At 41.5% G+C, this 25,872-nt stretch overlaps 1 protein-coding gene across 3 annotated transcripts in view; it reads right to left on the bottom strand.

Moving 5' to 3' along the window:
* Positions 1-25,872, bottom strand: part of TRPC3 (transient receptor potential cation channel subfamily C member 3) — a 260,568-nt gene that overhangs the window by 173,941 nt on the left and 60,755 nt on the right. For 2 of the 3 annotated variants that reach the window (XM_056564160.1, XM_056564165.1), the window contains exon 2: positions 23,468-24,239. In XM_056564160.1, the coding sequence (XP_056420135.1) occupies positions 23,468-24,239 (772 nt within the window). The remainder of the gene's footprint in view (positions 1-23,467; positions 24,240-25,872) is intronic. The other variant, XM_056564176.1, reaches the window with a different exon arrangement.

The raw sequence follows: 25,872 nt of genomic DNA, 5'->3' as shown, positions 1-25,872 counted from the left end.
GTGAATAGATAATGATGCTAGACGCGTTTCAAGGCAGCAGGTCTTTTCCTCAGTAGCAGGATAATAATGCTTTATCATCCTGCTACTGAAGAAAAGGCCTGCGGCCTTGAAACGCGTCTAGCATCATTACCTATTCACCCTTACCTTTATACCAACTGGAGAACTCCTTTTGGACACTTGCAACAGCTGGATGCCCCTTATTTTGGGACCACCGCTGCACGCGCGCTCCTAGCGCATCATCGACACAAGGACGCCGGTATCCACACCCGTACCAGCTCAGGACTCATCCTTATCTCCACACCATTTACCTACCCTAAGGCCGGACGCTGTCCTGTGCCAGCTGTGCACCGCTGAACATACTTGGAGACCGAGACCCTACAGCACCATGCAGACGGGTATCAACTATAAGTGCCGGACACCTCCGTGCCAGCTTGGACTTTGGATTCTCCTACACCCCAACGATCGGTGAGTGGTGCCATGCACCAACCCTGCATCCTCCTATACCACTAACGTACATGATAAGAACGGAATTTGTGCCTGATACAATACCTCTACCTCAGAATCCTAATTGTTAAACTGTTGCACTGCGCTACCAATGAATCTTTAATATCCCACTATACCACCAACGAAATATCACTGTTGAACATTTCTATATTATTTGACCTTTGCACTATGTCACCAACGAACTATCATAACATCTAGCGCAACCTGTTTATTCTATTTTATACCATCCAGCCATTTTCTTCTCAGTTTGTATACCCATTCCAGACTGCTTTTACATATATTTTATATTATTATATATTTCTAATTTTATTCACTACTATTGTGTATTTACCATTTTAACCCCTCCGCCTGATGCAAGGGCCCTGCTAAGGCAACAGGAGGTTCACTAAATTTAAATTCTATTTTATGCATCATATAATAAATTGTCTTTATCTGGATCCTACTTCCTCTCATCTTTTCCTTCTCCCAATGTACCTTTGAGAACTGGTTTAGTTTATTTCCATTACCTCCATACATTTTGGCCTTTCTTGGGTGAAGGCAACACCGTTAACCTCAGGTACATCCTTTTTGCAATTCTAAGTGAGCTACACATTCCTTTTTTTGTAGTCTGTAGACATTGCTAGCTAGGAGAACACAGACCACTTTACTCTCACGATGGAAAGTACTCAGGTAAATTGAACATTCTTTTCTCATATTTAATAGGGGGCATTTAGAAATGTTTACATTCTTTACTTATATTACTGTCCTGCTGTAAAATTGCAGACAACTTCTATCCAGTACTGGAAAACTTTACTGTTATACATTTACTTATTTTTTAAATAGTTAAATGGGCACTGTCAGATTCAAACACTTTAATATGTTGTATATCCTTACAAAATCTTTACCTTTCTAATATACTTCATAACAATGTATATCTCCTTTTTATAGAAATCATGGCTTATAAAAAAAAGATCCATCATCTTTGTTCCTGCTGAAGCACAGGCTGGAAAAAAGTCCAATAAGTGAGATTGTGACTAACACTCTGGCCCACATTTATCATTGTAGGTGTAGGTGAAGCATTTTTTTTTTTACACCTTTTTTTGCGTGCTGGAGATGTGTAGGAGCACCAAATTTATTAAATGGTCAAAGAGCATTTGATAAATTTTGGGCAGGTCACATTTTCTGTGATATGACAGGTACAATTTAACCTGTTAAGGACGCAGAGCATACAGGTATGCCTTTGCGTCCGGGTCCTTAAGGATGCAGGGCGTACCTGTATGCCCTGGTCCCGTTACCAGGGTTTAAAACATGCTCACGAGCATGCCTGGCATTAACCCTTTAGATGCCGCGATCAAAGTTGATTGTGGCATCTAACATGAAAGTGAAAAGATCCCAGCAGCTCAGTCCTGATCAGCTGAGAAGGGCCCTTACCTGCCTTCTCGCTGTGCGATCGGTCCTCTGCTGCTCCCAGCCAGCCATGCAGGCTGGAGCAGCAGAGCACCAATAACACTGATCGATGCTATAGCATAGCATTGAACAGTGTATGCAATAAGAGGAATGCATGGCATAGCCACCTATAGGGACAAAAAAAAAGTAACAAGTGTAAATAAAAAAGTTAATAAATGTGAATAAGCCTCCCCTAATAAAAGTTTGAAACACTCCCCATTTCCCATTTTTTAAATAAAATAATGTAATTAAAAAAAATTGCATCACCAATTCTACTTTGCAGGGACATTAGTCATTTTACCCAAAAATTCACGGCGAAACAGAAAAAAAAATCGTTGTGCGACAAAAAGAAAAAACGCCATTTTGTAACTTTTGGGGGCTTCCGTTTCTACGCAGTGCATATTTCGGTAAAAATGACACCTTATCATTATTCTGTAGGTCCATACAGTTAAAATGATACCCTACTTATATAGATTTGATTTTGTCGTACTTGTGGAAAAAATCACTACATGCAGGAAAATTTATACGTTTAAAAATTTCCTCTTCTGACCCCTATAACTTTTTTATTTTTCCACGTACAGGGTGGTGTGAGGGCTAATTTTTTGCGCCTTGATCTGAAGTTTTTATCGGTACAATTTTTATTTTGATTGGACTTTTTGATCAATTTTTATTCATTTTTTAATGGTATAAAAAGTGACCAAAAATAAGCTTTTTTGGACTTTGGAATTTTTTTTGCGCGTACGCCATTGACCGTGTGGTTTAATTAATTATATATTTTTATAGATTATTAAGCAGAAAGATTATTGGGGCTCAAGGTCAAGGATTTGAGGACACAGGTGTATATATAATAATTAATTGATTTATTCTAATATAATAAAAAGCTATACAGTGATACCAATAATACACCGGGCCCTTGTGTAATTATGGTGATAACTGTAAATGGTTAAGCAAACAATATGTATATAAAAATTAATAATAATAATAATAAGATCACCTACAATGTAAATAGAAATAAATAAGAAATAGTCTATAGCAGCAAATGGCAAAAAATCCAATATTCAGTTAATCCTGCAATGAAAACATCCAAAAAGATTGTCCAACAGTCATTAATGTAATCACTGGCAACTGTGCTGCTGTCACCTATAGCAACAGTGAGAGATACCACTCACAGTGTTCTGTGTGGTCTCATGTAAGTTCTAAATGACAGTCATCAGCCACTTTGTTTCAATATGGGTGACAAAAAATGATGGTCTGGGTGGTCAAATAATTCTAGCTGGACGCGTTTCAATACTTTCTCAGTATTTTCCTCAGCAGCAAATCAATATATTCATTTGCTGCTGAGGAAAATACTGAGAACGCGTCCAGCTGAAACGCGTCCAGCTAGAATTATTTGACCACCCAGACCATCATTTTATACATCCTGCCAAGTATAGACTTTGTCACCTTATCTCCTGTTGACACGCTGTCCCATGCGCGCGCTCAATCGCCACGAGTACCGGACCGGCACCTTCAGTGGAAGCGCTGGAGCATCCACATTTGGGACCCACCGCCACCTAAATGCCGCCAACCTAGGAGTCGGCCGAGTCTCCAGGCGACGTTCTCTCTTGCTGAGAGAGGCACCGACGATCTGAACAAAGTGAAAGTAAAAAGACTGCAGGGGAGATCGCAGCATCCCATAAAGAACCTGATACCTGCTTCACACAGATCGATGTCAGAGCAGTGAACCTGTCCCTGTCTTAACCAGCAGAGCGGTGAGCATAAAAGTATCTCATGTTACACAAGTATCGCTTGCTGCAGGAACTGGCTACAATTAGTAACAACTATTAACTGTTTGAAGATCCACTATCTATGCATGCCGGCTGCTTCTTGTGCCATTCATTCATTTTTTGTCACCCATATTGAAACAAAGTGGCTGATGACTGTCATTTAGAACTTACATGAGACCACACAGAACGCTGTGAGTGGTATCTCTCACTGTTGCTATAGGTGACAGCAGCACAGTTGCCAGTGATTACATTAATGACTGTTGGACAATCTTTTTGGATGTTTTCATTGCAGGATTAACTGAATATTGGATTTTTTGCCATTTGCTGCTATAGACTATTTCTTATTTATTTATATTTACATTATAGGTGGTCTTATTATTATTATTATTATTATTATTATTATTATTATTAATTTTTATATACATATTGTTTGCTTAACCATTTACAGTTATCACCATAATTATACAAGGGCCCTGTGTATTATTGGTATCACTGTATAGCTTTTTATTATATTAGAATAAATCAATTAATTATTATATATACACCTGTGTCCTCAAATCCTTGACCTTGAGCCCCAATAATCTTTCTGCTTAATAATCTATTATTGGTACACCGTGGGTAGGGGTGTACAGTTTGGGCAGCCCAGGTCTATTTTGGTTGTAGTAAGAACAAGAGCCACTCCACTTCTTTCTTTTACATATATTTTTATAGTTCGGACATTTACGCATGCGGCGATACCACATATGTTAATTTTTTTTATTTACACTGTTTTATTTTTTTTATGGGAAAAGGGGGGTGATTCAAACTTTTATTAGGGAAGGGGTTAAATGACCTTTATTAACCTTTTTTTTCACTTTTTTTTTTCAGTGTTATAGGTCTCATAGGGACCTATAACACTGCACACACTGATCTCTCGTGCTGACCACTGGCGTGTATTAACACGCCTGTGATCAGTGTTATCGGCGCTTGACTGCTCCTGCCTGGATCTCAGGCACAGAGCAGTCATTTGTCGATCGGACACCGTGGAGGCAGGTAAGGGCCCTCCCGGTGTCCTGTAAGCTGTTCGGGATGCCACGATTTCACCACGGCGGTCCCGAACAGCCCGACTGAGCAGCCGGGATACTTTCACTTCAGATGCGGCGGTCAGCTTTGATCGCCGCGTCTGAAGGGTTAAAACAGGGCATCACCGCGATCGGTGATGTCCAGTATTAGCCGCGGGTCCCGGCCGTTGATAGACGCCGGGACCAACCCGATATGACGCCGGGACACCGCGTGACCCCGCGGCATATCCCAGGAGCCGGCGGAGGACGTAAATATACGTCCTGCGTCGTTAAGGAGTTAACTTAGTCTCATTGTTTCTCATCCAGGGTGCCTCCAGCTGTTGCAAAACTACAACTCCCAGCATGCTTTTAGCTGTGTGAGCATGCTGGGAGTTGTGGTTTTGCAACAGCTTGAGACATCCTATTTGGGAAACACTTTTACATCTATTTATTTATTTAGGGCCTATACTCACTAGATGCCAGGACTGGCTGGGGGCCGTATCTATCTATCTCATATCTATCTATCTATCTATCTCATATCTATCTATCTATCTATCTATCTCATATCTATCTAATCTATCTATCTATCTCATATGTATCTATCTATCTCATATCTATCTATCTATCTCATGTCTATCTATCTTGCTATCTATCTATCTATCTCATATCTATCTATATATACTCCAAAGAAGTTGCAGCACACCCAGGTAGCATATAGTGCAAATTAATTGGGCTTTATTGCCCCATGTTATACAAAGTTTCGATGGTATCACACCATCTTTGTTAAAGATGCTAGACAAAGATGGTGTGATACCATCGAAACGTTGTATAACATGGGGCAATGAAGCCCAATTAATTTGCACTATATGCTACCTGGGTGTGCTGCAACTTCTTTGGAGTATATATCGATGGACACGGTCTGCGACTGGGACCACAGTCATCGCCTGCACCCCTGTTTACTCCAGCTGTACTCCTGAGGTTGTGCTGCCTACCCTGTGTTTGTGTATATATCTCATATCTATCTATCTTATATCTATCTCATATCTATCTATCTCATATCTATCTATCTATCTCATATCTATCTATCCATCTATCTATCTATCTCATATCTATCTATCTATCTATCTATCTATCTCTCTATCTATCTCATATCTATCTATCTCATATCTATCTATCTCATATCTATCTCTCTATCTATCTATCTCATATTTATCTCTCTATCTATCTCTCTATTATCTATCTCATATTTATCTATCAATCTACAGTCCAAATAGAAGCAGCACCTCCAGTAATGATACACAGTAGCGATGGGTGCAGGCACACAAGAACCTCGGCTCTCCAGTTCTCCACAATAGTGTAGAACAAATAGATGCAGCACACCAATATACGTGGAAAAATATGTAGTTTATTCCATGATACAGCAGACAATGTTTTGGTGACCTCACACTTGAGAATGGTGGTGTGAGGTCACCAAAACGTTGTTTGTTGCATCATGGAATAAACCACACATTTTTCCACGTATATTGGTGTGCTGTATCTATTTGTTCCATTGTGGAGAACAGGAGAGCCGAGGTTCTAGTGTGCCTGCACCCATCGCTACTGTGTATCATTACTGGAGATGCTGCTTCTATTTGGACTGCTTTTAAAGGGCTCTTGTTTGTCATGTCCTGTGTTTTAAAATATTTTTTTCATAGACGAAGGGTAAAATAGCGGGCGAGCACTGGGGGCAGACCTGGTGGTGGGCCACGGGAGGTCGAGCCCAGGTCTTGAGTCATGTAAGGGGCCCCAAAATTTCAAAATCTTTACATCTCTAAAGAGCAGGCTCTCCTCTTCTGTGTTTGCTGTGTATGAATGATACAGTATAACAACTACTGAGCCTACTCTACAGGTGAGCTCAGAGAAAATCTAAGACAATTAGAGATAGAGTTTGGTAAAAGATCCCAGATACAAGTCATATAAACACTTACATGACAGCTTATTCTGTAAAGTCATCTGAAAATATAGATAACATACAACATATATATATATATATATACATATATATATATATATATATATATATATATATATATATATATCCATCACACCAGGAGTGGTGAACTCTTCCTGAGAGTACAACATATATATATGGCTTGAGAAAGGCTCTATTGTCGAGCCGAAACGTTGCCTGCACAGATGTATGAATAAATTTTGTGATTATTTCACCTACAAGCCGGAGTGCCGCTTCTACCTTTTATTTATATATATCTCCCTGAGTTAAATACTCATCCCGTTTAGTTGGTCTAAGGCCCCTCATCTCAGCCAAGCCAGTTCACCCGGCTCTGTACTGACGAGGGGCAAGTATCCCAAAACAGCTGTCTGCAGATGGGTACTCTTTCCTTCTGGAGAGAGAGTTCTGGCTTGGCATTAATCCCGAATAGCTTTTTATATTCCGTAACTGGAGCTAAGCTGATATCAGGCAACATCGCCTGAAAAGGTGATGTAATGAGCTGATTTGCATATTCCCCTACCCAGAATGCCTGCGGAGTGCTTAGTGACCCTTGAAAGCTCCGTCACACCAGGAGTGGGGAACTCTCCCTGAGTTAAATACTCATCCCGTTTATATATAAAAGTTTGGGCACCCCAGGTAAAAAATTTTATTAATGTGCATAAAGAAGCCAAGGAAAGATGGAAAAATCTCCAAAAGGCATCAAATTACAGATTAGACATTCTTATAGTTAGCTTTTATTTCCATCATTTACACTTTCAAAATAACAGAAAACAAAAAAATGGCGGCTGCAAAAGTTTGGGCAACCTGCAGAATTTATAGCATGCACTGCCCCGTTTGCTAAGTTGAGACATGCCAGTGTCATGGATTGTTCTCAATCATCATCTGGGAAGACCAGGTGACGTCAATCTCAAAGGTTTTAACCCCTTAAGGACTCAGGGTTTTTCCGTTTTTGCACTTTCGTTTTTTCCTCCTTACCTTTTAAAAATCATAACCCTTTCAATTTTCCACCTAAAAATCCATATTATGGCTTATTTTTTGCGTCGCCAATTCTACTTTGCAGTGACATTAGTCATTTTACCCAAAAATGCACGGCGAAACGGAAAAAAAAATCATTGTGCGACAAAATCGAAAAAAAAACGCCATTTTGTAACTTTTGGGGGCTTCCGTTTCTACGCAGTGCATATTTCGGTAAAAATTACACCTTATCATTATTCTGTAGGTCCATTCGGTTAAAATTATACCCTACTTATATAGGTTTGATTTTGTCGCACTTCTGGAAAAAATCATAACTACATGCAGGAAAATTTATACGTTTAAAAATGTCATCTTCTGACCCCTATAACTTTTTTATTTTTCCACGTACAGGGCGGTATGAGGACTCGTTTTTTGCGCCGTGATCTGAAGTTTTTATTGGTATGATTTTTGTTTTGATCTGACTTTTTGATCACTTTTTATTAATTTTTTAATGTTATAAAAAGTTACCAAAATACGCTTTTTTGGACTTTGGAATTTTTTTGCGCGTACGCCATTGACCGTACGGCTTAATTAATGATATATTTTTATAGGTCGGACATTTACGCACGCGGTGATACCACATATGTTTATTTTTATTTTTTTTTACACTGTTTTATTTTTTTTATGGGAAAAGGGGGGTGATTCAAACTTTTATTAGGGAAGGGGTTAAATGACCTTTATTAACACTTTTTTTTAACTTTTTTTTTGCAGTGTTATAGGTCCCATAGGGACCTATAACACTGCACACACTGATCTCTCATCCTGATCACAGGCGTGTATTAACACGCCTGTGATCAGCATTATCGGTGCTTGACTGCTCCTGCCTGGATCTCAGGCACGGAGCAGTCATTCGTCGATCGGACACCGAGGAGGCAGGTAAGAGCCCTCCCGGTGTCCGATCAGCTGTTCGGGACGCCGCGATTTCACCGCGGCGGTCCCGAACAGCTCGACTGAGCAGCCGGGATACTTTCAGTTTCACTTTAGAAGCGGCGGTCAGCTTTGACCGCAGTTTCTAAAGGGTTAATACCGCACATCGCCGCGATCGGCGATGTGTGGTATTAGCCGCGGGTCCCGGCCGTTGATTAGCGGCGCAATCCCGCTTCATATCGCGGGAGCCGGCGCAGGACGTAAATATACGTCCTGCGTCGTTAAGGGGTTAAAGGGTACCTTTCATCAAAAAAACTTTTGATAGATCATAGATTAACATATGCAGAATAACTTTACAATTGCATGTTATTAAAAAATATGCTTCTTTCTATTTAATTTTCCACTTTGAAAAAATGACCACTAGAGGTCTCTCTACCAGTCCTGGCCGCAAGCCCTTTTTATAGATTTCAGACTCATGCTGAAGTCCTAAATCTCAGACTGCGGTCGGGACACAGACAAGCTCAGCACTGCTCCCTGCCTGTCAGACAGGCAGGAGCCAGCACTGTGCTCATAGCACAGCAGGGAATACTCCTGACTCTGCCTTACTGCATGCCCTCATTCATTTTACTATCTGAGCTCTGATCTTTCTTCTCTCTGCAAATGTAGTTGTAAACAGAGAGGAGAAGATTCAGTGGAGCCAGCTGAGCTTGTCTGTGTCCCTGCTGCAGTCTGAGATTTAGGACTTCAAGATGAGCCTGAAATCTATAAAAAGGGCTTGCAGCCAGGACTAGTAGGGAGACCTCTAGTGGTCATTTTTTCAAAGTGGCAAATTAAATAGAAAGAAGCATATTTTTTTAATAACATGCAATTGGAAAGTTATTCGGCATACATTAATCTATAATATATCAAAAGTTTTTTTTGATGAAAGGTACCTTTTAAATGCACAGACTCATCTGACCTTGCCCCAGCAATCAGCACCATGGGTTCTTCTAAGCAGTTGTCTAGAAATCTGAAACTGAAAATAGTTGACACTCACAAAGCTGGAGAAGGCTATAAGAAGATAGCAAAACGTTTTCAGATGTCAATATCCTCTGTTCGGAATGTAATTAAGAAATGGTAGTCATCAGGAACAGTGGAAGTTAAAGCAAGATCTGGAAGACCAAGAAAAATATCAGACAGAACAGATCGCTGGATTGTGAGAAAAACAATTCAAAACCCACGTTTGACTGCACAATCCCTCCAGAAAGATCTGGCAGTCACTGGAGTTGTGGTACACTATTCCACTACAAAGAGATACTTGTACAAATATGGTCTTCATGAAAGAGTCATCAGAAGAAAACCTCTTCTACGTCCTCACCACAAAAATCAGCGTTTGAACTTTGCAAATGAACATATAGACAAGCCTGACGCATTTTGGAAACAAGTTCTGTGGACCGATGAGGTTAAAATTTAACTTTTTGGCTGGAATGAGCAAAGGTACGTTTGGAGAAGAAGGGGAACAGAATTCAATGAAAAGAACCTCTGTCCAACGGTTAAGCATGGGGGTGGATCAATCATGCTTTGGGGCTGTATTGCAGCCAGTGGCACAGGGAACATCTCACGAGTAGAAGGAAAAATGGATTCAATAAAATGTCAGCAAATTTTGGAGGCCAACTTGATGCCACCTGTGAAAAAGCTGAAGTTAAAGAGAGGATGGCTTCTACAAATGGATAATGATCCTAAACACACCTCGAAATCCACGGGGGATTACATCGAGGCATAAACTGAAGGTTTTGTCATGGCCTTCACAATATCCTGACCTCAACATAATTGAAAATCTATGGATAGACCTTAAAAGAGCAGTGCGTGACAGACAGCACAGAAATCTCAAAGAACTGGAAGACTTTTGTAAGGAAGAATGGGCAAAGATACCTCAAACAAGAATTGAAAGACTCTTGGCTGGCTACAAAAAGCGTTTACAAGCTGTGATACTTGCCAAAGGGGGCAGTACAAGATATTAACTCTGCAGGGTGCCCAAACTTTGGTAGACGCCATTTTTTTGTTTTCTGTTATTTTGAAAGTGTAAATGATGGAAATAAAATCTAATGTTTGTTGACATATTATAAGAATGTCTAATCTGTAATTTGATGCCTTTTGGAGATTTTTCCATCTTTCCTTGACTTCTTTATGCACATTAATACATATTTTTTACCTGGGGTGCCCAAACTTTTGATCACCACTGTATATATGTTGTTTGTGTGCTCTGAGAATATACAGCGAGCTCAAGTGCTGAGTGTGCTTTAGAGTGATCAGCAGCAAGCACTTATCGTTAATGAACGACATCAATAATGATGCTGATATCTGTCCTTTAACCCTTTAAATGCTGTGATCAATAACGATCTTGGCATTTAAATGCAAAAATGACCACTGGTGGTGGTTCTGGGAAAGTCTGATCGGCATCCCTCAGTGCAATTGCAAGGTTGTCAATCAGTTAATAAGGCCAGCAGAGGCCTTCTGAAGGCCTCGGTGGCATCCACACTGGCTCTGCCAATACAGACTTCCTTAGGCAGACTGTACTAGCAATGCTTTAATAAAACTGATTAATGGAATTCAATGGTTGTTCATAATAGTATCCTGTGAGGAGTTAAAATGTGTAAATAAAACAATAAAAAATGTCTTTAATTTAAAGAGTACCTGTCATCAAACCATATTTTCAAAAGTAACTCAGATTATATTCCCTACCTACTCCTAATACCCCTCCCGACACTTTTGCACTGGGATGTATGCATACATTCTAGCGATCTCATGCACTGCCGCTAGCAACCCAGGAGATTGGCGGCGGAACCCGGCTGTCAATCACAGCCGGAGTCCCGCTGCAGCTGCCGGGGCCACAATCCCACTGGTCCTGGCAGCATTAACCCCATAGATGCCATGATCAATCCTGATCACGCATATATGGTGTTAACAGGAGGCACCAGGATACGATTGTGAGTCGCTGTTGGTTTCTATGGCAGCAGGAGGTCAGATCATGACCTCCTGTCTGCCTGCTACGGAAGTCTGTGAGGTCCAGACAGAGGCTGGATCACATAGGCTGTAGTGTGTGCAGCTCATCAGGTCATACTGTACTGCATTACAAATGTTTTGCAGCATAGTATAACCTGTAAAAAGTGTAAAAAATAAAAGGTTTTCAATAAAAGTATGAAGTGTAAAAAAAATATTTTAAAAATGCCCCTTTCCCAATAAAAGCCCTGTATTATCACCAAAAAAGTTTAAAAACACAAATCATATGCATAATAGGTATTACCACGTCCGTAATGATGTGTACTATAAAACTATAATGTAAATTCTCCCACATGATGAACGCCGTAAAAAAAAAACAACAACAAAAAAGTGCAAAATTTGCCAATTTTGGTACAAATAGCGGAATAAAAAAGATCAAAAGGTAGCACGTATCGTAAAGATGATACCAATAAAAACTACAGCTCATCCTGCCAAAAATAAGCCCTCACTCAATGGCGTCGATGAAAGAATCTCAGAAAAAGCATTTCAAAGTTATTAACATTTAAAGAGACACATGTCAAATAAAAAAATAAAAAAGAGCCTGGTCATTAAGGTAAAAAATGGGTCCTTAAGGGATAAAAAAAAAAAAAAAACTCAGAGCTTTAAAAAGCTCTGTATCATATCTTTCCCCTTGCTCCCATTGTCTGAGCTCCCGGCAGGAGAAAGTGGGAGTTCCCCAGCAGACGCAATGTCACTGAAGCCTGCGATAGCTGTGCCTCGCCATGCCCCGCATGCACTTCCTGAGTTTGGACTTCTGCAAGTCCAAGTGGAGACCAAACTAACTGTTTGACTTGCATCAGCGAACAGAACAGAGCCACCTAGTGGCCATTTTTTTTTTCAATCACATTAAAATCATATAAAGGATGAGAATTTTAACAGCAAGTAAATAGCAAAGTGTCTTATAATAACATATAGAACAATATATTAAAAGTTTAGTTTGGTCATAGGTACTTGTGGAGAAGTTTTGTATCTATTTATCACATTGTACTTTGGATGGGTGCCCACTAAAGGGTGTGCTTTGCAGCTCCCTCAAGTGGAATGGTTGTCCAACTATTAATCAGGCTCTTTAAGTGTTTTTAATTGTCCTTGAAATATTTTTTTGTATAATAAAGCTATTGTTCATTATTACAATTTTTAGGTGTGCTATTTGTATTTGAGGTGTTTGCTTTTTAGTGGTTTATATGCCTCCTTTAGCACCCTGGGATTATTGTATTCTTTTTTTTTTTTAGCTGAGCTCCCTTTATATTCTTTGCTTTTTTAAAAAGTGTAAAGAACACAATATAAAATAGCTTTCTTCTTTCATTTATATAAAAAAAAAGCCTCTAAAAAAATGAAAAAAGCTATCTGATTGGTTGTTATGGGCAACTACTCCACTCTTCCTCTACTCATGTTCTGCACATTTAGTCAGGTGGGCGGATACTTAATTTAAAAAGAAAGGGGCAGGTATGCTAGGCCCAGGGTGTGTGAATAAGAGGCAGAAGGACATAAATAAGGATCAGGGGGTGTTAACATGAGTGCGTTAAAGGGGTAGTCCAGTGGTGAAAAACTTATCCCCTATCCTAAGGATAGGGGATAAGTTTGAGATTGCGGGGGGTCCGACCGCTGGGGCCCCCTGCGATCTCTCTGTACAGGGCCCCGGCTCTCCGGCCAGATAGCGGGTGTCGACCCCCGCACGAAGCGGCGGCCGACACGCCCCCTCAATACATCTCAATGGCAGAGCCGGAGATTGCCGAAGGCAGCGCTTCGGCTCTGCCATAGAGTTGTATTGAGGGGGCGTGTTGGCCGCCGCTTCGTGCGGAGGTCGACACGCCCCCTTCCCGCGGGCTGTCGGGGCCCCGTACAGGAGATCGCAGGGGGCCCCAGCGGTCGGACCCCCCCCCCCCCGCGATCTGCAACTTATCCCCTATCCTTAGGATAGGGGATAAGTTGTTCACCACTGAGTCACCACTGGATATCTCCTTTAATCAGGCAGACTCAACCCCTGGGCCTGGGATTGAAACCCATTTTTTTTTTATAAAGTTTATACCCAACTGACTATTGAGGCAAAAGTGCAGTCAACCAAATACAGTTATCTTAGGAATGGGGGAAAGGCATAGCATCAACATAAAATACGGACAACAGGTCACTTTATTGGGTGATCAAGAAGGAATTGTAAAAGTGATGGTGTACATTTGACATATTTTCATAAGAAAATAGCCAGTTAAAAGTTAAAACTAAAGCAAAAATTATAGCTAAATATATAGTTAAAATTAGTCAAGTAAATATTTTGAAACAATGTCATCACCCATCCTTATATGCCTTGTACTGTAACATGTTATTGTTCATGTCTTATGCCACATGGGTTTTCATGTTGTCAGACAAGTCCATATTATATTTGACAAAAATTTTTTTTTTATTAACAATATTTCTCGTGAGAATTTCTGACTTTGTGCCAAACTAAATTAACATCATCATACTACTCCTCAAATGAAAAAAATAAAATAAAACACCACAAAGTCTGTTAAACAAAATAATATGTAATATATTATATGCCACAATTTGTGTCAACCAAAGAGAAATAGAACACTATATATTGCCACACACAATATGTTATGCAAGCTGGTATCATTTTTGCTTTGATAAATGGTGCCATATGCTTGAAAACCATTTTAGTTTTCCATTTAGGACATTTTAATTAATGGTCCTATTAGCGCTTTAATGAAAACAAAGCACCATACAATTATTCTTCACTTACACCATTCCCCAGAATAGGTTTAATACTGGTCCTGCTGGGTTTCTCAACTATATATATAATTTATGGGGAAAAAATCAAGATTAATTTCCAACTACAAAAAAATCCCTACATAGTTCATGTGTTTTGCTCCTGTGTCAAATGTATAAAAATATTTTACTACCATTTTTCTTACTTTCTTGGTCTGAGGCTAGGATTTCCCTGAGGTTTTTTCCCACCAGCAAAAACGCCAGGAAAAACTGCCAGGAAAACTGCCACGGATTTTCCTTGCGTTTTGGCAGTTTTTCTGGCATTTTTCCTGGTGTGTGGAAACAGCCAGTTTTGTCCCCGTGGCAGTTTTCTCGCTGTCTTCAGGGTACCACTCTGTGGGTCGGATGCTGAGTGCCCGGTCCACAGAATTTAAGGAGGTGAGGAATGATGTATAGCATCACTACTCACCTCTCCAGGCTGTATAGTATACAGGGGTGCATAGTGTACCTGTGTATACTATACAGGAGCCAGGAATCCTGTCACCAGACTCACAGGACTCCCTGATCCTATAGCCCTTTTGGGCGGTATACAGAATTTACAATCTATAGATAGCTGTATATAATGTATGCAGAACACGAGGTCTACTTAACTTCCTCGCTCCCTGTTCCTGCCCCCTAGTGATGATGTAATTAGGGGCAGAGCTAAAAAAAAAACGGGAGCCAGGCTGATTAGTCAGAAGCTCTGTTCACATTGTCCATTTTGTATAATGTGAACAGACCCTTCTGGCAATGTCTTCCCAGACAGGGAGACTCCAGTTGTTGCTAAACTAAAACTCCCAGCATGTCCAGACAGCCAAAGGCTGTCTGGGCATGCTGGGAGTTGTAGTTTTGCACCAATTGAAGGCTCCCTTTTTGGGAAGACATTGCATTATGAGCACTCTCCCCAGCAGAGAGCGCCAAAAAATGTCCTAACCAATTTTTTGTGTTTTTTTTTAGTTCTCGTTTCAGATCCGTGTATGCAGAGGATTACAGCGGATTTGATGGATTACGGCAGATGAACTGGATTTGTTTTCTTTTAATAAAATGGTTAACGTGGGGCTGTGGGGGAGTGTTTTTAAAAATAATTTTTTTTTCCAATGCGTTTTTTTTTTTATTGAATTTTCAGGCTTAGTACTGGAAGCCGGTCTTATTGACGGAATCCATTACTAAGCCAGGGCTTAGCGTTAGCCCCAAAAACAGCTATCGCTAACCCATAATTATTACCCCGGTACCCACCACCACAGGGGTGCCGGGAAGAGCCGTTACCAACAGGCCCGGAGCATCAAAAATGGCGCTCCTAGGCGGTAACATGCTGACGTTATTTAGGCTGGGGAGCACCAGTAACATTGTTACTGGCCCTCCCCAGCCTAAATAACACCAGCCTGTTACCGCCTAGGCCCAGGAGCGCCATTTTTTGATGCTCCGGGCCTGTTGGTACCAGCTCTTCCCAGACCCCTGTGGCGTTGGGTACCGGGGTAATAATTGAGGGTTAGCTCTAGCTGTTTTTGGGGCTAAAGCTAAGCCCTGGCTTAGTAATGGATTCCGTCAATAAGACCGGCTTCCACTACTAAGCCTGAAAATTCAATAAAAAAACAAAACACAAAACATTTGAAAAATTATTTTATTTGAAACAACACTCCCCCACAACCCTCGCTAACCATTTCATTAAAAGGAAAAAAAACAGTTCATCCACCGTAATCCATTGAATCCGCCGTAATCCTCTGCATACACTGATCTGAAATTAGAAGAAAAAAAAAACACAAAAAATTGGTTAGGACATTTTTGGCACTCTCCACTGGGGAGAGCGCCCATAATGCAATGTCTTCCCAAACAGGGTGGCTCCAATTGGCGCAAAACTACAACTCCCAGCATGCCCAGAGTTTAGCAACAGCTGGAGTCTCCCTGTCCTGGAGGACACTGCCAGAAGGGTCTGTTCACATTATACAAAACGGACAATATGAACAGAGCCTTAGTCTGGCTCCCATCTGAAGCTCCGCCCCCTGATGATCTCATCACTATTGGGCGGAGTTACACGGACCCAGCAGGCTCACTGTAAGTTCTAGCTGGGCAGTAGATATACAATGTATATCTACTGCTCAGCATCAGCTGTTCTCCCAGCTCTTTAGCCATGAGCACAGCTGAGTCCCGAAATTCACATCAGGATGATCGCAGCAGGTGTCAGGAGGGGTGACATCCGCTGTGATCTGTTTCTTACTGCAGGTACTACTGCTCCCAACATGGAGCACATTCTGTTCCATGCTGGGAGCTGTAGTACCTGCATTAATAGACAGATCACAGCAAGTGTAACTCCTGACACCAGCTGTGATCCTCCTGTATAATGTATAGATGCGGACGGCCACTCTTCTATGGTCCCCTGCACTGACGTATATATACACCTATTCATATTTCCCACAGAGAGTTGTGATTGGCTGGAACCATCTTGCCAATCACAGCTCTCTGCGGGAAATATGAATAGGTGTATATATATGTCAGTGCAGGGGACCATAGAAGAGCAGCCAGCCGCATCTATTTATTATAAAAGAGGATCGCAAAGGGGCGATCTGTCAATTAATGCAGGTACTACTACTCCCATCATGGAACAGTGTGTTCCATGCTGGGAGTAGTGGTACTACCTAAAAAATGTAAAAAAAAAAGTTAAAAACACAAACACACACTACATTTTTATTATTGTCAGCTTCATTTTTAGTGCCCTGCCTGCCCACATAAATTGATCCGTTTAAAAATTAATAAAAATGTCATTATTAAAAAGATACATTTCGTTAAATACAATTTTTTCCATCACTCCTGTATCTTTTTTATTATGTTTTTTTTAATGATACCCTACGAAATTTTATTAAAAAAGGTATCTCCATCACTTTTTTGGTTTGCTAAAGTCCAAAAAAGAATAAAAACTGCCGGCAAAAACGCCAAAGTTAAAACCAATATGGCGTTTTTCTTGGTGTTTTTGCTCTCCTATGGACTTTGATGGGAGGAAAACGCCACGATTTCTGTGTGAAAAATGCCAAACTAGGTTTTGTTGGGCGTTTTGAAAAACCAGCCTCTGAGCCCAAAATTGCTGAAAAATGCCAAAAGGATTAAAAAGAAATGCCAAACTGAAAAATGCCAAGTGGATCTGGCATTTTGCAGTTTACTACTGACTTGCAGCTAACATCTGGACACTGCGGGTTTTTTTTGCTGAAAAAACGCTTTGCGGGAAAATTGGTGTTTTTTACAGCATTTTTGAAAAAAAAAAAAAGTCCTCAGTGGAATTCCAGCCTAACAGATACTCAATTTACAAAGGTAACAACCACTAATGGCAGGCAATAAAGTGTCTTTAGGGATTATTATACACTTTTCCCCAAAGTCATATATGTGTGTGATCTTTAAAAATTTAATTTGTACATTAAAACATATTTTTCTTTTATAAAAATGAAAATTTATTAGTAAGCAATGATTATCTGATTGATTGATAATAAAAGGGAGATAATAACAATCGCTTAATTTCTTTTCTAGGCTTCCACATGCTTTTTTGCCAGCATTTTTTTTTTGTTCAGAAAAAAACACATGAGAAAAACACCAGAAAAACTGCCACTGCAATTTCCTGCATCTTTTAGGCTTTTTTTTTTTTTTGCCTTTGCGTGGAAATGTAATGTTTTTTCTCCTTTGATGGTTTTTCCTGTTCCTGTGTCAGTACCCTTTTTTTAACTCTTAATTAAATTTTTTTTTTTTTAAGTTGTAAAAATGCCAATGCAAAACCCACATTGCATTTATAATTATGTTTTTTTCCCTCTCCCACAGACTTTTATTGGAGAGAAACGGCTTAAACTGCTTTGATTTTGAAAATTGCACACTGAACTAAAAACACTCAAAAACACCAGTGGAAAAAATTTTAAAAAATGCATAAAAGATTACAAAAACGCAAAGTGGGTATGGTGGTTTATAAAGTCCTATTGACTTGCAGGTACAATGTTGGTACTGAATTTTTTCACCATAAAAAACTCAGTGAAGCTAAATTGTATAAAATGGGGGGGATTCATCATTATATGTCTATTGTAGACACAGTTCTATCCATTTACACTCTTGTCTATGGTACACTCTTGCTCAGAATTTACTAAGGCTGTTGTACTCCTTTGATAAATCTTGTGCAAATATAGAAGCCCCCCCCCCCCCTCGCTCTACCGTACACTCCTTCTCTACCTCACAGGAAAAGTGGACACAGTGATTTTGTTCTATTGCTTTGAGGCCAGGATTCCATTGAGGTTTTTTAATGCATCATAAAAAAACACCAGAAAAACTGTTCCAGCTTTTTCCTGCGTTTTGTCAGTTTTTCTTGTGTTTTTTTTATTGCATTTTTGCTGGTGTGTGGAAACAAAAAAAATGTACAAAATTTTTTTTTCTTTTAAATTTAGATACGTGAATGCGGAGGACTATGTCAGATTTTGTGGATTGCGATGATGAACAGCGTTTTTTTTATGTCAATAAAAGGGTTAATGAGGGCTGTGGGGGAGTGTTTTTTAAAATAAACATTTTTTTTCATTGTGTTGTATTTTTCATAATTGAATTTTCAGGCTTAGTAGTGGAAGCCATCTTGTAGACAGAAGCCATTACTAAGCTGGGGCTTAGCGTTAGCCCCCAAAACAGCTAAGGCTAACCCCCAATTATTACCCCGGTACCCACCGCCACAGGGTTTCCAGGAAGAGCCGCTACCAACAGGCCTGGATCGTCAAAAATTGTGCTCCTAGGCCTAGGCGGTAACAGGCTGGTGCTATTTAGGCTGGGGAGGGCCAGTAACAATGGTCCTCGCCCACCCTGGTAACGTCATGCTATTGCTGCTTGGTTGGTATCTGGCTGATACTGAAAAAATTAGGGAACCACACACTTTTTTTTATTTATTAAAAAAAAAACGCATAGGGTTCCCCCTATTTTCAGTATCAGCCACATACCGACCAAGCAGCAACAGCCTGACGTTACCAGGGTGGGCGAGGACCATTGTTACTGGCCCTCTCAAGCCTAAATAACGCCAGCTTGTTACCGCCTAGGCCCAGGAGCGCCATTTTGACGCTCCAGGCCTGTTGGTACCAGCTCTTCCAGGCACCCCTGTGGCGGTCGGTACCGGGGTAATAATTGGGGGTTAGCGTTAGCTGTTTTTGGGGCTGATGCTAAGCCCTGGCTTAGTAATGGATTCTGTCTATAAGACAGCTTCCACTACTAACCCTCAAAATTCAATTATAAAAAACACGGACACATTGAAAAAAATTTTTATAAAAAAAAAAAAATCACTCCCCCACAGCCCTCTTTAACCATTTTATTGAAATAAAAAAAAAAACGCTATTCATCGTCGCAGTCCACCGAATCCGACGTAGTCCTCTGAATTCACGTATCTGAAATGAGAAGAAAAGAAAAACAAGGAGTATGGGTTAGTACATTTCTTGTGCTCTCCTCTGGGAAGAGCACACATAATGCAGCGTGTTCCTAAATAGGGAGCCTCCAATTGTTGCTAAACTACAACTCCCATCATAGGGGCTGTAGTTAAGCAACAGCTGGAGGCACACTGGTTGCAAAACACTGAGAGTTTGTTACTTAACTCAGTGTTTCCCAACCCGTGCACCTCCAGCTGTTGCCGAACTACAACTCCCAGCATGTATGGTTTGTCAGTGCATGCTGGGAGTTATAGTTTTGCAACAGCTGGAGGCACACAGGTAGGGAAACACTGAGTTAGGAAACAGACAACGTTTCCCAACCAGTGCGCCTCCAGTTGTTGCAAAACTACAACTCCCGGCATGCCCAGGCAGTCCAGACTTGCTGGGAGTTGTAGTTTTGTAACATCTGGCCCTTCAGATGTTGCCTAACTACAACTCCCAGCATGCCTGGGCAGTCTGGGCATGCTTGGAGTTGAAGTTTTGCAACATCTGGAGGGCTTCAGTTTGGACACCACTACTTAGCGGTCTCCCAACTGTTCTCCTCCAGTTGTTGCAAAACTACAACTCCCAGCATGCCCTTCGGTTGTCTGAGCATGCTGGGAGTTGTAGTTTTGCAACAACTGGAGGCACACTGGTTGGGAAACTCAGTGTTTCCCAACCTGTGTGCCTCCAGCTGTTACAAAACTTCAACTTCAAGCATGCCCAGACTGCCCAGGCATGCTGGAAGTTGTTGTTCGGCAACATCTGAAGAGCCAGATGTTACAGAACTAAAGCTACCAGCATGCCTGGGCATGCTGAGAGTTGTAGTTTTGCAATATCTGGAAGAGCACAGATTGGAGACCACTGCACAGTGGTGTCCAAACTGCGGCCCTCCAGATGCTGCAAAGCTACAACTCCCAGCATGCCCAGACAGCCAAAGGCTGTCTGGGCATGCTGGGAGTTGTAGTTTTGAAACTCCTAGAAACAGCAGTGAATATCACTTTACAGCAATCTTCACTGCTGCTTCCACTTACCTGCCGCAGCTGCCTTCTAGACGGTCCCCGGTCCTTGCCGTTCCCGCCGGTCCCACAGCAGGTATGTGCCGCAGCCCCCCCCCACAGCTCCCGGGATCCTCTTCCCCCGCTCTGCCGGACTTCTAGGGGCGGGAAGAGTGGGGGATCTGAACTTTAACCCCCCACAGTCAGCAATCCCTGTGATTGGTCCACAGGGACCAACCACAATGATCGCTGACCAGGACCATCCACAGATGTCCTGGGGGGGGGGGGCTTGCAGAAGTTGTGATAACAGCGGGACTTCTGCCAGTTAACCCGTGCCGGGTTAACTGCATGACATATATAAATGTCATGATGCGCGAACTACCTGCACATCATGACATTTATATATGTCATTCTGCGGGAACGGGTTAAATTGGGGGGCCACTGATGTAAAGCGGATCGCAGCAGATCTCCAAAATGATCTGCTGCGATCCGCATTTAAATAAAAAAAAACGGTGGTACATGCGGCTACATCGCGCTGCCACCGGCTTCTATATAGACTGTAATGATTCATAATCCCTGCAGGGAGAGGGGAGCTCTGATTGGAGAATAGCTATTGACCAACCAGAGCTCTCCTCTCCCGGCTGCCGGGATTATGAATTACAACAGCTGTATATAGAAGTCGTGTCAGCGCAGTGAAGCCGCATGTACCGCCGGCTTTTACAGTTAATAAATGCGGATCGCAGCGGGTCTCTGGATAATGACCTGCTGCGATCTGCACCTCAGCCCCTGGACTATAACTCCTATCATGGGCAGAGTCTGTCCATGATGAGAGTTGCAGTCCTTACTGTGTGAAAATACACACTTTGGTACGTGTCCTCTGAGGTGGTGTATATTTGCGCAAAAAAATGAGACTTGCGTTCTTTTTGTGCGTCCCAAAAAAAAATAATGCAGTTAGTAAATCGATGTCTACGGGAAAAATGGCTCTACGGTACACCCGAAGGGTGACATCTTTAGAAAAAGTTCCACCAAAAAAGACGCACAAAAAGAATGCAGAAAATATCATTGCGCAAGAAAATACACTTAAAATTACTCTATATAGATTGATTAATCCCCTCCCAATGTGTCTAAAGCACAATGAAAATGTGCATTTTTTCACCAATAAAACAAAACAAAACTCTGCATCACTGGTCAAGGACCCAAAAACATGTCATGATGCCCCCCTGGTTTCAGCTAGTTAAGGGCTAGAGCAGGAAAAATGTGGACAGTGAGAGCAGGAGAGATGGCAACAGAGCAAAGGACATGGTGCAATGAGACAAAGTGGGTGGAGGGAAGAGGAGGAAACAACAGCAAACACAATGAGTAGGGACAAAGCAAAAGAGATGGGACAGTCAGAGCAGGAGAGATGGCAACAGAGCAAAGGACATGGTGCGATTGAGACAAAGTGGGTGGAGGGAAGATGAGGAAACAACAGCAAACACAATGAGAAGGGACAAAGCAAAAGAGATGGGACAGTCAGAGCAGGAGAGATGGCAACAGAGCAAAGGACATGGTGCGATTGAGACAAAGTGGGTGGAGGGAAGATGAGGAAACAACAGCAAACACAATGAGAAGGGACAGAGCAAAAGAGAAGGGACAGTCAGAGCAGGAGAGATAGGCACCGAGCAAGGAATATAGGCAAATAGGCACAGAACTCGGTAGATGTGGACAAAACTGGGACATGGTGAAATAAGGACAAAGCAGGCTATATGGAACCAGAGCAAGGGACAAGATTTTAGTGAAAAATCGCCATAGTCTCACACCATAGCTTCAATATAAAAAATCGCACACTGAGTCAAAAAATAATGAAAAACACCAAAGAACAGTGAAAAAACACCAAAGACAAAAAACGCCAAATGGGTATGGAATTTTCGAAATCCCTATTGACTTGCAGCTAAAATGTTGCCGCTGCATTTTTTCACCCAAAAAAACTAGTAAATCTAAATTGTATAAAATGTCTAAAGCAAAATGAAAATGTGGCAAGCTTAGCAAGCCAGTTTTTGGAACAAATTGAGACAGCTTTTGGGCACAGAGAGGGAGATTTATCAAAACCTGTGCAAAGGAAAAATTGCCAAGTTGCCCATAGAAAGATTACTTCTTTCATTATTCAGAGGTCTCTTTAAAAATGAAAGAAGCAATCTGATTGGTTGCTATGGGCAACTTTTCTCTTAGGCTGCATTCACACCTCGTTTTTTACATGCGGGTGCCGGATCCGGCTGGGGGAGGGGAAAATTGGGCGCTCCCGTACCCCAGCCGGATGAGCCCGTGACTCCATTTACTTTAATGAGCCGACTGGAGTCAAACAGTGACTCCGGTCAGCTCAGTTTTGACCTGTATCCGGTTTTGGACCGGACCTAAAACCGTAGTATACTGCGGTTTTAGGTCCGGTCAGGAAACCGCATACGGGTCAAAACTGAGCCGACTGGAGTCACCGTTTGACTCCGGTCGGCTCATTAAAGTAAATGGAGTCACGGGCTGATCCGGCTGGGGTACAGGAGCACCAGGTTTTCCCCTCCCCCAGCCGGATCCGGCACCCATATGTAAAAAACGAGGTGTGAATGAAGCCTTAACAGGTTTTGATAAATCTCCCCCAGACGATTTAGATTATCTCCACAATTGTGTACAAGTTAAATGCATTAAAAAGTTTTACCTTGAATTCCTTTTCAATATTGGCAAGTTTGGCTAATTCGTTGCTTAGCTCCAATGCTGTGTGGACTGGATCTTCACTGGAAAGCGAGAGGTAAGCAGGACTAGCCAGTCCCTTGTAGGCATTTATCCTGGATCTTGAGTGGCTGAAAGAGTCATGCTTTTGCTTTTCCATGCAGTCACTGCACTTGCAGAAGTAATCATGTGGCCGTTCTATCTTTGCTCCTTTTATTAATAGCATATGCACAACCTCATATTTTTGGCAGTGGGCTGCGAGGATAATGGGTGTGATGTCTGGGGAGAACCTAGTACCATCTTCATCATAGGAATAGAAATCATCATCCTGTAGCTCCTGCTCACACGGACTAAGGGTTAGTCTTTTGCTTGCTGCAAAAGCAGAATGATTTAAAATGGCTTCAACTATCCTAACATAACCTTTACTAATTGCTAGCAGCAAGGCATCCCCAATTCGTGCCAGGTTCTCCTTCTTCAGCAAAAGTTCAGTCACTTCTAAATGTTCATTCCCTACAGCCAACTGGAGGGCATTTTGTCCCATGTAATCCACACAATTGACATTCAGTGTTTTTGACTCCTCCAGCATCTTTCTAACCACAGGAATGTTCCCATACTCTGCAGCATCTAAGAAACGCTCTTCCTCCGCAGTCAGATTTGGTCCTCGGTCGTTAAACATGAATGCTGGGCCACGGACTGCCTGCCTCCTTCCCTTCTCCCTTATCATGGTTACTCGTCTCATAGATGGGCTCCCTTCACCTGCTCTGAAGAAGAAAAAGACACAATTTAACTGCACAATCTATATATAGCTACCACTTACAAATGCTATGCTGTGTTAATAAGATTAGAAAAATATGGTTGCCTCTATGATTGTGTGTGGTCCTGCACCTCAGCCCCATTCACTTTAAGGGGTACTCCACAGGCCAGCGATTGGAACATTTAGTTCCGAATGCTGTGTGCGCACTGCGGGGGTCAGCCACGCCCCCCTCGTGATGTCACACCACGCCCCCTCAATGCAAGTCTATGGGAGGGGGTGAACGCTGGCCAGTGGAGTACCCCTTTAAAGGGAGCTGAGCTGCAATACCAGATAAAACAAATAGAGTGGTATGACAAGGTTTTTTATTTTTATTTTATTTTTTTAAAGCAGCAGCCATTTATCTCTAATTTTAGTTAACCCCTTTATTCAATATACTAAATAGCTCTTTGAAATGCATATAAGTATACTATCACGAAGTGGGCATAAAAGGTTCAGTTTCTTTATGAAACCTTTAAACTAATCCTTAGTTTCCAACAGCTTATATTAAAAACAGTCGACACTTTGTGTAAAATGGGATTTGTTTTTATTTGCATGAAATTTGCATCTTATTATATCATGCAACAATTTGCTTTCAAATCTGACTTTTTAATGTCAAATGTAAAGTAATCTTTCAAGAATTAATCAATAGAATGGAGTTATGTTTAAACATCTTATTTCCATTCTGATGATTTAAAAAAATCCTTTGTTTATGTTCACACTATCGATTTTTCCATCAGAAAAATCCCCTGTGGAATCAGCTGCAAAAAATCCGAGGTATTATCTTGAATTGCTTGAATGCTGCATATCAAGCCATGGCTTTGGATGTAGTCTGGCCTACCGTACAGTATACAGCGGTGCACTATGCTATGTATACCAAACAGCCAGCGGAGGTAAATAACAATGTATCACAACATCGTCCAGTACATTTGCCATGCACAATGCATCCAAAACATGTTTACAAGTGTATTTGGAAGCCCTGCTGTGCAAATCTGTGCTCAGGAAGGCTTTTAAAAGTCACATGTACATATACAGTAACATTTTTTTAGAGGGAGGTGTAGCCTCTTCGTGATACAGGCAATGCGCTCCTGTCGTGCAGGACCATGTCCTATCTCTTATATCATGCAGCATAGGTTATCATTAAATAAATTAGGGATGTCCCAATACAAAAATTTTTTAAGACCGAGTACGAGTACTGATCCTTTAATTCTAGTACTCACCGATACCAAGTACGAGTACTTTTATTTTAAAGGGAATCTGACACCAGGGTGACCCGGTTTCTGGCACTGCTTTCCGTATGATATGTGGGTCCTTGTTGTATACAATGGAGGCGGCTGCTGTAGTATGAGCCAAGATTTCTCTCTTCTCCATTGTGCAGAACAGGGAATTTGCATTGGCGGCGAGACCAATATCTCCGGAGCGATTGCCCTAATGTTCACATGGTGAGCAGAGATGGAAACCGGGTCACCTGCACTATCTACCTATAAATTCAAGTTAGTGCAGGTGACTCTGCTGTAAGATTGACTTTAATAGTAGGTAGTATTCTCTTGTAGGTAGTATAGATAGTTGCAGACTTTAGTAGCAGCCCCACCCCTGTAGACAGC

The sequence above is a fragment of the Hyla sarda genome, chromosome 1 (assembly GCF_029499605.1).
Source record: "Hyla sarda isolate aHylSar1 chromosome 1, aHylSar1.hap1, whole genome shotgun sequence".
Classification (NCBI taxonomy): Eukaryota; Metazoa; Chordata; class Amphibia; order Anura; family Hylidae; genus Hyla; species Hyla sarda.
Note: the sequence above shows the minus strand (reverse complement) of the source record. Positions and strands in the feature narration are given on the sequence as shown.